The 13,745-nt window shown below is 39.7% G+C and overlaps 1 protein-coding gene across 2 annotated transcripts in view; it reads right to left on the bottom strand.

The window, feature by feature from the left end:
• Positions 1-13,745, bottom strand: part of Dis3l2 (DIS3 like 3'-5' exoribonuclease 2) — a 315,411-nt gene that overhangs the window by 104,780 nt on the left and 196,886 nt on the right. For both annotated transcript variants that reach the window (XM_026786355.1, XM_026786354.1), the window contains one exon: positions 10,814-10,893. In XM_026786355.1, the coding sequence (XP_026642156.1) occupies positions 10,814-10,893 (80 nt within the window). The remainder of the gene's footprint in view (positions 1-10,813; positions 10,894-13,745) is intronic.

The following is a 13,745-nucleotide window of genomic DNA, read 5'->3' on the forward strand; positions in this document are numbered from 1 at the left end:
GAGAGAGAGAGAGAGAGAGAGAGAGAGAGAGTGCTCACTCACACACACACATCAAATAAACCCTTTATTTTATATGTTATCTTGGTTATGGTATTTTATCACAGCAACAGATAGTCCAGCTTGTAAGTTTTTTCTTTGCTTTCTTGGTTTTTCAAGAAGAGGTTTCCTGGGGATCTGCCTGCCTCTGGCTCCCAGGCTGGGATTAAAGGCATGCACCACCACCATGCCAGATCATGCTTTTCATGCCTAGCTTAAGAAACCTTTGGCTCCCCTAAGGCTATGAAATTATTATTCTGCCAAATTCTTGGTGTATTAATGGTTTACCTTTCCCAGGTAGGTCTATGAGTCACATGGGGTTCATTTTTATGTATAGTGCAAAGCAGGGATCAAACCCCACTTTCTTCCTATACAGGCTATACACTTGACCTGGCACTACTGATCAGTAAAACCTTCTCTTCACTATACTGCAGTGACACTGAGCTGAACTCAGGTTGCACAGGTATAAAGTAGGTGCTTCTGGATCTTCTATTCTGTTCACATCTCAGCTTCTGAATACAGCTGCACATTTGTTCCCGTAGGTACAACTCTTAGGATGATTCCAGGTTAAGTTTAATCTTTCCATTTTTGTAGTAATATTAATTAAGTATAGTCATTGAACACTTACTGTTTATATGACACAGTTCTAAATGCCAGGGATTTGAGGAATTATTTAATTTTCCCACCAATTCTGAGTTAGATATTATTACCTTTGTTTCAGAGATCAGAAATGCTGTTCTTTCTCATTTTGTTATAGTAGCTATCATTATTTCCTTTAACAATGTTTCTTCCTTGACTTATTTATTGTGCGTGTGTGCACTCTTGTGCTCTGATCATGCACACGTGTGTAGTTTAAAGGGCAATTTGCAGGAGGTGATTTCCTCCCACCATGTGTGGGTTCTGGGGATAAACTCACTCAGGTCATCAGGCTTGGCAGCAAGTACCTTTACCAGATGACTTAACTTACTGTTTTTGTTTTTTTGTTTTGTCTGAGACAATATTACATAGGTAATCCAGGCTGGCCTCCAACTCTAATTCTCTTTCCTCCATCTCCTGAGTACTAGAATTGTAGCTCTGTGAAAATCATCATTAGAATACGCTACAGCTAGCACAGCTGAAGTATGATTGTTATTTTCACAACAACAGATATAAAAGGGACTTATTTCTTTTTGTTTTTCATATACTTAGAATTTGCAACTGGTAGAAACTTGCAACAATGTCTTGTTGAGATAGGGAGCTGCAGGGCTGTGTCCCCGGCACCGGCCGCCCACAGGGCTAGCTTATGCCCCGAAATAATTACATGGAAACTGTATTCTTTTAAACACTGCCTGGCCCATTAGTTCCAGCCTCTTATTGGCTAGCTCTTACATATTGATCTAACTCATTTCTAATATCCCTGTAATACCGCGAGGTGTCTTACCAGAGAAGATCTTAACCTGCTTCTGTGTCCGGTAGGAGAATCATGATGACTCCTGACTCAGCTTCTTTCTCCCAGCATTCTGTTCTGTTTACTCCACCTACCTAATTTTCTGTCCTATGAAAGGGCCCGGAAGGCTCTTTATTTAACCAATGAAATTAACACAAAACAGAAGACTCTCCCCCTTCATTTCCCCCTTTTCTGTTTAAACAAAAAAGAAAGACTTTCACTTTAACATAGTAAGATTACATATAACAAAACAGTTATCAAGTAAGAATTACAGTTACAATAATTATATCTATTTTATCTTTTATCATAACTAAGGAAAACTATAACTACAGCTCACCATTCTTCAACTCCATCAAAGACTCCAGAAGGATATAATATTACCTAAGTAAACAAGAAATCCAAAGCTCTAGAAATGACAGAGACATCTCACTGCCTGGACAGTCACCCAAAGTTCCTCTGTACCGTTGGGGCATTCATCTTCGGCCTTCAGGCCCATAATATCCAGTAGACACCTCCACGAAGCAGGAAATTCCAAAGATAGTTCAGTCACTTTCTGCTGTGTCCTGTAGAATGTCTCGCAGACTCTCATGAATCAGGAACCCCGAAAGACCATCTCACCTTTAGGCAAGTTCAGCAGTCCTCTCTCTGCGGGTTCTCTGTGTTCAGTTTATGCAACAGTCCAGGCAAGAACAGTTTCTTGCCCAAATGGCTAACCAACTTCATAAGGAGCCTCTTCGATGCCCATCTTCCTTTTGAAGTAGATTGGTGCTTCCAGGAGCAGACACGTCTCATTGTCATGAAAAACCCTAAGTTATTAAAATATTTTAAATGCCATATTCTGCAGTCTTTGAAAGATATGAAGAATGCCTATCTAACTGAAATATATCTCTATATATCTAGAAAATCTAACTAACATGACTACAAATTTGACTATTATTGATGATTATCCATTAGCAACCTATATTTCCTAATTATACATTACATTTTTAAATGAACTATACAATCACAATACCTTAATCAAGATCAGAAATACATATACATATAACAAAATTGACCTTAAAATCCATACCATTGCAAATTATTCATTTCTATATCGTATCCCTCTTTAAATGTAAAAGAACATTTATAAACAATATATGGGAACATGGACGCAGTTTTTTCACTCCAAACTGCTTCCTGCTGAATGGAAGCATCGTTAATTAGGTTTTTCATGGTATAATCTGTGTGCCAGGGTCATCTCATTTTTTTGTTTTTCATATACTTACAATTTGCAACTGGTAGAAACTTGCAACAATGTCTAGTTTAAACTATTATTTTATTGCTGAGGAAAGAATTTCAGGGAATCACAGACAGGCCTAAACTTCCAGGGACAGCAGAGGCAAAGCAATGACGCCCATTTTTCTGCTCCTATCCCAGGGCTCCTTTTGGCACACTGAGACTGTCTCTTACCAAGAAATTGGGAGTGTTGGGTCACTGGGCCTCCCCACTGGCTTTCAGGTTTACCTTGGTGCCAGAGACTTGAGGATGCCTGACTAGTGGGTGCCAGATTATCTTGGCTTTAATGAGCAAGGAAACTGGAACCAATCAGCAAAGCTGGAACCAGATGAACAGGCTGGGGTCCAAATCTGGTTTAACAAGGTGCACTGAGACATCCATGAAAAAAAAAAAGAGAGAGAGAGAATTTCCAATGTCCGGACCCCACAGAAATCAGGCTAGCAAGATTTGAATGGAACATAGGAATAAGATTTAGAGGGGTGGAGCTGTCTCTCCACTTAATCTTTCCACTTATATCCTCTCCTCAAAACAGGAGCGCATTGGCATGTATCCCAGAAGCCCACTTTAATGCCAGAGCCCTTGGATGGCTATTCAGTTATTTGGATATTTTGAGTCAAGGTACAATTAAGTAAAAAAAAAAAAAAAAAAAAATCATCAAGGACGGTTAAGAGTTGTTCAGTCACCAGTGCCCTAGATGAATGGAGAAGATGTGTACTTCCTTCTGAGCTGATGGACCTACAGAATTTTCCATTTCTCCTCCCAAATTCCATATGAACCCTGCTACCAGAATAAGATTTGTCTATGATCAAGTACTTGACTTGCCTGTGATTTGCCTGAGGTCAGAATGCCCGCTGACCTAAGAGACTTCAAGAGGGTGAAAAAAAAATCAATGTTTCAAAACTGGGATTAGAAATGACTTCCCAGGGAAGAGGCAAAGCACAGGGCATCATGAAGATGTCAGAGACAAAGTCCAGAAGTGTATCTGAGCGGAAAATTGCCCTCAAGTGGAAATTTTCTCTTCCAAAATCTACTGAACAGTGGATAAGGTTCCATTCTCAACACAGGAAACAGATTTTATACACAGTTTTTGGTGAAATTAAATGCTACGTGTAGGTCTTATCTTTTAAAAATACATATGGCACATTTTCAACAGACAACAGATTAAACTTTGGTAATTAGGAGTGAGTTGCCTCTCAGCATAGTACACAGTTTTGAAGACAAACACCCCATTTAATCCCAGATTTATGATTCTGTTCGCGGAAGTGGATGGACCAGGGGAAAGAATAACCTGTGGACTGGAGGACTGAATTTGAGAGTTCAAACTACAGCATTCTGCCTGATAGACAAATGCCACAAGGCTTAAGGCCCATATGGGAGAAAGATGAAAACAGCCAGGAGGATGGTCAGCTAAGACAGCCACAGGTAGTGTGGAGACTTTGAAGGGCCTGAACACTCAAGTTCCATTTATAAAGTACGGCAGTATTTGCAGAACGCAAACAGAAATTACTGAAGTATTTGTACACAATCTATGCATATACTCATTTAAAATAATCTCTAGGTACCTACAAAACCTAATATGATATAAATGCTTTGTAAATAGTTATTTGATGTATTGTTTAGGGAATAATGACAAGGGGAAAGTCTACATGTTCAGTGTGGATTCCACTTTAAGAAGCATCTTTTAAATGTGTGTAAGATAAGCTACTAGATGAGAATCTAACAATGGGAAGCTGAGATACACACATATTTGTCCCCTGTGAGCCTCCCTTAAAGCTCGGTTCACCATTCTGGGGGTCTACCTTTCTATCCTGTGAGAGGGCAAGGGGTGTCACTTCCAGGCATGGTAAGATACACTGCTCATGGTGGTAGGAGCATAAGAAAATGTGGTTTCTTTCAAGCTGCTGTCGTAGCAGAGGATGCTGTGGATCCAGTCTTTTACCACATGGTACAACCAGATGACCTGCTTCTCTTACACTGCCAAAGCAGTATGCTAACAAGATAATTCATTTATTGTGGTTTGTAGAGTAACCACAGGCACAGGAACATTCTTCTCCAAAAGGGATAAGTCTCCCTAGTGATACTCTTCCCAGGAAGGGTCAAGTGCTGAGACCAGCTTTCCACACAAGTCACTTAAGGTTTTCTTTAGAAGTTCTTAGGTCTAAACTTTTAAGGGGCAGATATCAAGGTGTGGGTGCTCACAGTGTGGGAACAGGTAGAGAGATCCAAGTGGACCTAAATTTGAATGCAGGGGACAGTAAGCTACTGCCTTCTTTAACTGTCTCCAGTTGTGCTGGAGGTACTAGGCAAAGGTTATGGGCTTCCTGTTCATGCAAAGTTTTAATGAGTACTGTCAGCCACCGAAGTCAGCAAGCAGAAGAGCATGGCCACAGGGAACAAGTGCACGGGGACCAGTTGTCTGCCCAGCTTTCTCCACAGATGGTTTTTGGGTATCTAGATATCTTCTGTTAGAAAAAGTCACATTCCCTTTGTGAGATGGTCCCTTGAGGTCACGTAAAGAAGGGAACATTAGGCAATCTGTAGAAAGTTGTGAAAGAATAAATAGACACAAAGAGTCAGGTAACTTACATTCGTCAAGGCACACTGGAGGACAACATTAAGTACACTCTGAATTGTGCCACTCATTTGAGTGGAAGGGAAGAAGAGAAGGACACATGTTATGGATAAACTTTAATTTCTGTTAATTTGGCAATTGTATAATGAGAAATGTATATAAAAATTTCTAAATCTGTTGATTTTTTGTTGTTATTGATGAATTTTTCTTAACACACCTTTTATGATTAGTAATTGAATTATGGTCTAAGCATCTGATTTTAGGTATTGATGATTTCTGAAATGTGTTTAATAGTTTTTTTTCTTTTAGAAAAATCAGTATTTATAAGTGTTTTCTATGTATTAAAGACCGACAATGCAGGAGCCAGGAGCTTCTGAGAGTTGCCATGTGTGCTGAGCGGCTGTTCAGGCCCAGACTATTAGAATTTCTTGAGTTGGCCCTTTCTGACCATAATTTAGAGAATCTAGCATTTAGTAATGCTTTCTACATTAAAACCTATCCAAATCAGAGCTATCAGAGGCTAAGTTACAGTGTAAGATTAAATATTCATCATTACCTCCAAAGAGTAACCAAACTAAATGTGTGTGTACTACATGTACTCTTATATTAAAATGTATTTCTAAGAGCACCTAAATTTTTGCTTGTATATGCAACTTGATGATGTATAAAGCTACTTTTGTGGTAACTATTTTTTTTTTTTTTTTCGAGACAGGGTTTCTCTGTGGCTTTGGAGCCTGTCCTGGAACTAGCTCTTGTAGACTAGGCTGGTCTCGAACTCACAGAGATCTGCCTGCCTCTGCCTCCCGAGTGCTGGGATTAAAGGCGTGCGCCACCACCGCCCGGCGTTGTGGTAACTATTTTTAAAAATAAAAATTATGATATCTTTCAGAAAAGATTTATTATTATTTTTTAACTATGTGCACATGTGCATGTCTGTGCGTGCAAGTGAACAGGCGACTGTGGCAACTGGCTACTCTGGAGCTGGAATCAACAAGAATCTGTAAGCTGCCTGACAAGGCTTCTGGGAACAGATGCTGGGTCCTCTGTAGAAGCAGTACATCTTTACTGCTGATGCATCTCTACAGCCTCTAAGACATCTTTTTTTAACTTTTAAGTCTCAAATTTAGGTCTTAATATGTATATGGAAGTATAAGCAGACAAACTTCCGATGCATTTGAATACTAAGGGAATTTTGTTTTGTTGATGTTAGTAACTTGATACAAACAATTTAGTTGAATTTCATATTGTGAAAATGGTCAAACAAAAGGAAAGTCTTTTAACTACAAAAAACTTTATAAATAATCACACTATCAAGTGAGAAGACTTTTAAAACTTGTTCAAAGATCTATCTCAGCACCTGAGTTTCCTTCCATCTCCTCCTCTAATTGGCCAACAGCATTAGAAATAATAAACAAAATAAACCAAGACACCTACCACTACCTCACTTTAAATATAAAGAAAAGTTAAAAGTTGTAGCATTAGCCACAGGGTAATCTGAATCCTCAACTGTCTACAATTTCCTCATAAAATCTAAAATATTTTTTAAAAAGAGGGTGAAAGAAAGATAAAAACATACTTTAAAAAAGATTTATTTATATATTATGTTTACAGTGTTCTGCCTGCATGTATGCTTGTACACCAAAAGAGGGCGCCAGATCTCATTAGAGATGGTTGTGAGTCACCATGTGGTTGCTGGGAATTGAACTTAGGAGCTCTGGAAAATGAAAAAGGCAAATCAAAAAACAAACAAGTTTTTTTTTTTTTTAAAAAAAACAAAATTCAAAAAATAGAAGTGAACTACTGTAAGTATACCACAGGTTGCCGGTTAAGTCTGACAACACTGAACATTTTTAAAGCTTAGGGCAGCAAGCATGCTACTTGAGACATAAACATGTCAAGAACACTCTGCCCTGGACAACAAGAAAAAAAGGGGAGTTAAATCAAAAGTAATCATATTTATTGTTGTTAGAAACATGAAGAAAACATGTTAATATAATCAAGTAGGAGCAATTCATTCTGCTAGGAGAAAAGGGCTATGCAAAGTTTTATCTTGCTCATGTGTTTGTTTGCCACTATGGAGAAGCAGTAAGTGAGCAGAATGGGCACCTATTAGCCAGATCCCAGTTCTGTCCAGTAAAGTTGAACTCTCCAGGAGAGCTTACAAGCCATACACCCCAGACTTCACAGAGGCAGGAAGACCCTATGACATGGCAAATGGATTCACACTTTATCAGCCACAAGACAGGAAAGAGATGGTGTGGTTTGGAAGGTAAATGATAGTTCTTGTTTAGGAGAGTTTTCACATGAGACACTGTATTTGTGCTTTAAGGCACTAAGGAACATTAATGGGACTAACAAGTGAAAAATTGCAGAAAGGTAACTATTTCTGAACCTTGCAGGGGAGGATTTCAAAAGAGGGACACAATCTTATGGCAGAATGGGTTGCCTTTAAGGTAACAAGTTCAAATGCAATCTGGATATTCAATAAAGTGAATGATGCAAGGGTAATTAAGAACAGAGGGTGAGCTTACAGCTGTGGTATTCCCGCACTAAAGTGGTGAGGTCAACTGTGAGGTGTGCTGCAAGCAATCTGTTACAAACATAAAATACCGAGCTGGGATTTACTCTCTTTAGATTCTGGGATATCATTACAACTCCACTTGCTATTAAATATTTTCTTAAGCAAAAATGAAAGAATTGCCATTGCTGTTGAGTGTTCCTTCCCCTTAGCTATGTATTTGGGCTAAAGGAAGGAGTGAACCCCAGATCAGATGAGTGGTGAAGCTCTGGAAGTGTGGGGCACACTCCTTCCCTCTAAGTTAATTTTAATACTTCATACAATTGATTATCTATATCTTGCACCTGATAGGAAAGACACAGAACACACTGGCACTTTATAAAAGACAGCATGAACATTGCTAGACTCTACCTGTCTGTGTATCTTATTTTTCACAGAATAGTCGTTTAGACGATTCTGTGGGACCAAAGGAAAAAATAACTTTTATACAGTATTTTCTTTAAGTAAACACATATTATGTAAATATGACCAGAAAACATAATTTTTTTGAAGTAGTAAATATTTTTTCTCTCTAAGTAGGAATTGGCATGAAATGGTAACTAAGGGAATCTGAACTTAGCCAACCCCATCTCAATCCAAACTGGATTTGCCTTTTTTGCTTTTCATCTCCCTGGATAAATGATCTTGGCAGAATCAGTTGTCACAATGGCCAACTATGGAAGTGCCACCATAAAAAAATGCTTGACTGACCACCTTGGACCTTTCCCAAGCCTTCCCTGGTTTCTTCCTTTTGCTGCTGCCCCGCCAAATGCACAGATGTCAACTGTCTCTTTGGAATGCAAGCAGACAGAAGGGTCTGATAACCTGGTGCAGTGGGAGACTACTGGGCAGCTTGTGATTTCTGGCACCTCATAACTTTTTACTACGAAGTCTTTTCATGATCAAGCTACTATTACCACATGACAAAATCTGGAAAGTAGAGCAGAGAGGAAAACTGCTCGTGACCCCATTGTCCTAAGACGCTCACTGTCTGCACTTGGGTGTGTCGCTTACCTTCCTCCAGGGCTCTCCTACTATACTTTTATGACATCATCTATTTAGCTTATTTATTCTCTTGTCCTTTAAAATAGGCTAGCAGTAATTCATATAAATACGTATCACAAGACAGGCAACTTCATGTGATACCCTCTCCCAAACCAGCATGTCCTCCTGACTTTCCAGTGTCTACCTGTGGGTAGTTCCTCAACATCCAGGCTGATCCATCTCTGTCTTTTCTTTCTCTATTCTGCTACTTGTTTCTACACTTCTCTTCCTCATCTCATCTGACCTCATCCTTAGTGGACCTTGCTCCCATCTCCAGTCCAGGTCTGCATGCCTACACTTGTAAAGCCTCTCTGACATTTCTCTGGCTTACTTCTCCTTTTATTTCAGGCTTTTGACAAGTTATTTTCCTCACTGTGTCTGAATTCCTGCTGAACAATGTCTGTGTGGTTTTCCGTGGTTTGACAAATAAAGAATATTATTTTCTACTAATCTGTTTCTCTTGCAGTAATTTTTTTAAACCCATTTTCTTCATGAGACCCTTCCCCACACACTTGCACAATAGATATAATGCCGCTGTGCAGGGTTAGTGAGGCAGGGCATATTCTAGCTCACTGCTATACCTACAAGTTTAGGAGTTTGAGGCTAGCAGAGATAAATAACTATAAAAGTGGAGCGAGTGAATGGAGCAGCTGTTTCAACCACTAACAGAGAGGAGCTGGAGCCCACGGAAGGCCCAGCACCACCAGGCTTCTGCTTAAGGCATTGTTCATGCTGGTGCTTTGGAGAGGGATATGCAGAGAGTGCAGGCTTGCTCAGACCTCTGTGTACAGCAGACACTGCTCAGACATTGGGCCAAAGTTTGCTCTCATACATAAGCTGCTCTAGTTTTAGATTACAGAAACATGTAACTGAGAATATGTGCTGAGGATACAGCTCAGCAGCAGAGCACTGCCTAGCCTAGATGAGCCTTAGCCGTAGGAGTATTTTGGGGGGTAGGTGGAGATAGCTCTTACAAAAGGAAGCTAAGCAATTTTGGTCAACATGTTCTCTCTTGGTTTATGCTTACTAGTCATCACTGCTTATTACAACAGAGAAGGAAATATGCAGAGGTTTGCATCAGAGGAAGATGAAGGATGGATACTTTGAAGGTGGGGGCATGAATGCTCTGTAGCAGACTAAAATCAAAAGGATGTGCATGTCTTGTGGGTACACTATCAAAGGTCATGTTAGCCCAAAGTAATCTCCAAGATTAACCAAAGTCACAGTAGTCATCAAGACTTCCCTCTATTTCCAGAGTAGCTGCAAACTGTACTTTGGACATGGAGGGAATTGATAGGGTGTTTTCCTCACACCTTCCATATAGCCTTTGACAATCAGCTGCTATTTTTCCTACTACAGTCATCCCTGACTGCAATCCTGCCTTTTCTTTCCTAACAGCTTCAAGAATATTTAAAAGGCCCCTAACAGTCTGCCATTCACAATTTTCTTAATAGACAAAGAGCTACAAGGAGCAGTGGGGCTTCTGCAGGTCAGGCTTAGACAAACATGTATCAGGAGGATGTGTCTTCTGCCCACTGCACATTATGTCTTGAGGGAGGTTCTTCTATGCTGAGCTTAAAGGAAACACTAGTCTCTTTTTTGAGGTAGAGCCCATAGGTGTCTAGTTCCTATTATCTCTCATACTGGTTGATGCTGGAGTGAGCCAAGGTTAGAAGCAGCTCTTCTGCTCTCATGGCTAGTGAGAGGACATTTTCATTTTCTCCCTCACCAGAGCCTCCACAGGGGCTCAACATTTCGCTTGTATAGCCAAGTTCAGGAAGGAAGTAAACCCATCTTTGCCAATTAAGGTGCCTACGGAACTCATGGAAACGGACATAGGTATTCAGCACATGGGAATGTGGGTGGCCCATTGCACAGGGCAGCAGAGAAATTTCCATCCTACCATCAGTGAGAGGCCTGCAGGAGAGGGCATCATCGAGGTCTCGAGCAGTTGATGGATCAATGGTGAATATACAGTCTTTCCTAGGAAAGATAGAAAACAGAATTAGCAGCTGGCAGTGGTGATGTACCCTTTAATCTCAACACTCAGATCTCTGTGAGTTTGAGGCCAGCCTGGTCTACAAGAGCTAGTGCCAGGACAAACTCCAAAGCTACACAGAGAAACCCTGTCTCAAAAAACAAAAAACAAAACAAAACAAAAAATAAATTAAAAAAAGAAAAAGAAAAAAGAAAGAAAGAAAACAGAACTAGCACAAATAATCCACTGTCATCAAATGTTAAACACCAGTTAATTTTGCACATGTGACCCGCTGTAAGGAACATCTACAATCTCTAAGGACGGAGGAATGTGAGACTGGGAGAGCAAAGGTGTGATCACTTTTCTCTTCTCTGTGATCTGACAACAACTTCTCCTTTTCTCCTTGCCCCAAGAGAGAACTTCAGGCAGCCAGGAGGCAGCTCCTAGGAAAGAGGTTTCCCAACAAGATTTCTGTTCTCTCTAGTGTCTGCTCTTTGAATATATGGCAGTGGGTCCTTCGAGGAACAGCTACAGCTGCTTTCCCGCACTGTCTCCCATACAGGTAAACAAAGTATGCCAAAAAAATGGGTATGTGGTATCTATACAGAAAATTGTCCATTTCCTTTAAATTTTTCAATTTTGTGGAGTACAGGTTTTTGAAGCATGACTTGATGATTCTCTGGATTTCTTCTGTATCTTGTTATGTCCCCTTTTCATTTCTGATTGTTAATTTGCATATTCCATATCTACCTTTTGGTTAGTTTGGATAAGGGTTTGTCTATCTTGTTGATTTTCTCAAAGAATCAACTCTTTGTCTCATTGATTCTCTACAAACCTATTTAAACCTAGGACAGTACTCGAAGTCCTAGCGAGGGCAATAAGACAACACATGGAGATCAAAGGGATACAAATTGGAACGGAAGATGTCAAATTGCCGATATTTGCAGATGATAAGATAGTATACATAAGTGACCCCAAAAATTTGATGAGGGAACTCCTACAGCTGATAAACCGTTTCAGTAATGGGGCAGGATACAAGATCAACTCAAAATAATAAGTAGCCCTCCTATATACAAATGATAAAAGTGCTGACAAAGAAATCAGAGAAACATCACTATTTACAATAGCCACAAATAACATAAAATATCTTGGGGTAACACTAACCAAAGAAGTAAAAGACCTGTACAAAAAGAACTTTAAGTCTTTGAAGAAAGAAATTGAGGAAGATACCAGAAAATGGAAAGATTTCCCATGCTCTTGGATAGGTAGGATCAACATAGTAAAAATGGCAATCTTACCAAAAGCAATCTAGATTCAATGCAATGCCCATTAAAATTCCAGCACAATTCTTCACAGACCTCGAAAGAACAATACTCAAATTCATATGGAAAAACAAAAAACCCAGAATAGAAAAAAAAAAAAAACTTCTGTAATAAAGGAACTTCCGGAAGCATCACCATCCCTGACAACAACCTCTATTATAGAACTGCAGTAATGAAAACAGCTTGGTATTGGCAGAAAAACCGACAGATGAACCAATGGAATCGAATTGAAGACCCTGATATTGACCCATACACCTATGAACACGTGATTTTTGACAAAGAAGCTAAAATTATACAGTGGAAAAAGAAAGCATGTTCAACAAATGGTGCTGGCATAACTGACTGGATGTCAACATGTAGATGAATGAAAATAGATCCATATCTATCACCATGCACAAAATTCAAGTCCAAATGCATCAAAAACCTCAACATAAAGCCAGCCACACTGAACCTTACTGAAGAGAAAGTGGAAAGCAAATTTGAATGTATGGGCACAGGAGACCACTTCTTAAATATAACACCAGTAGCACAGACACTAAGAACCACAATTAATAAATGGAACCTCCTGAAACTGAGAAGCTTCTGTAAGGCAAAGGACACAGTCACTAAGACAAAGACGGTAGCCTACTGAATGGGAAAAGAGCTTCACTAACCCAACATTGGAGAGAGGACTGATCTCCAAAATTTATAAAGAACTCAAAAAACTACATATCAAATTACCAAATAATCCAATCAAAAAGTGGGGTTCAAATCTAAACAAAGAATTCTCAACAGAAAAATTGCAAATGGGTGAAAAACACTTAAGAAAATGTTCAACATCCTTAGCTACCAAGGAAATGCAAATCAAAATGACTCTGAGATACCATCTTACATTGGTCAGAATGGCTAAGATCAAAAACACCAATGATAGCTTATGCTGGAGAGGATGTAGAGTAAGGGGAACACTCTTCCATTGCTGGTGTGAGTGCAAACTTGTACAGCCACTTTGGAAACCAGTGTGGTGGTTTCTCAGAAAATTAGGAATCAATATTCCTCAGGACCCAGCAATACCATTCTTGGGCATGTACCCAAAGGATGTACACCCATACCACAAGGGCATTTGCTCAATGTGTTCATAGTAGCATCATTCAGAATAATCAGAACCTGGAGACATTTTAGATGCCCCTGAGTGAGTTAAGCCAGACCCAAAAAGAGGAACATGGGATGTACTCACTCATATTTGGTTTTTAGCCATAAATAAAGGACATTGAGCCTATAATTAGTGATCCTAGAGAAGCTAAATAAGAAGGAGAACCCAAAGAAAAACATATAGGCATCCTCCTGGATATTAACCTTCATCAGGTGAGGAAAGGAGACAGAGACAGAGACTCACATTGGAGCACAGGACAGAAATCTCAAGGTCCAAATCAGAAGCAGAAGGAGAGAGAGCACGAGCAAGAAACTCAGGACCGCGAGGGGTGCACCCACACACTGAGACAATGGGGATGTTCTATTGGGAACTCACCAAGGCCAGCTGGCCTGGGTCTGAAAAAGCA

Source organism: Microtus ochrogaster, linkage group LG4 (assembly GCF_000317375.1).
Source record: "Microtus ochrogaster isolate Prairie Vole_2 linkage group LG4, MicOch1.0, whole genome shotgun sequence".
NCBI lineage: Eukaryota > Metazoa > Chordata > Mammalia > Rodentia > Cricetidae > Microtus > Microtus ochrogaster.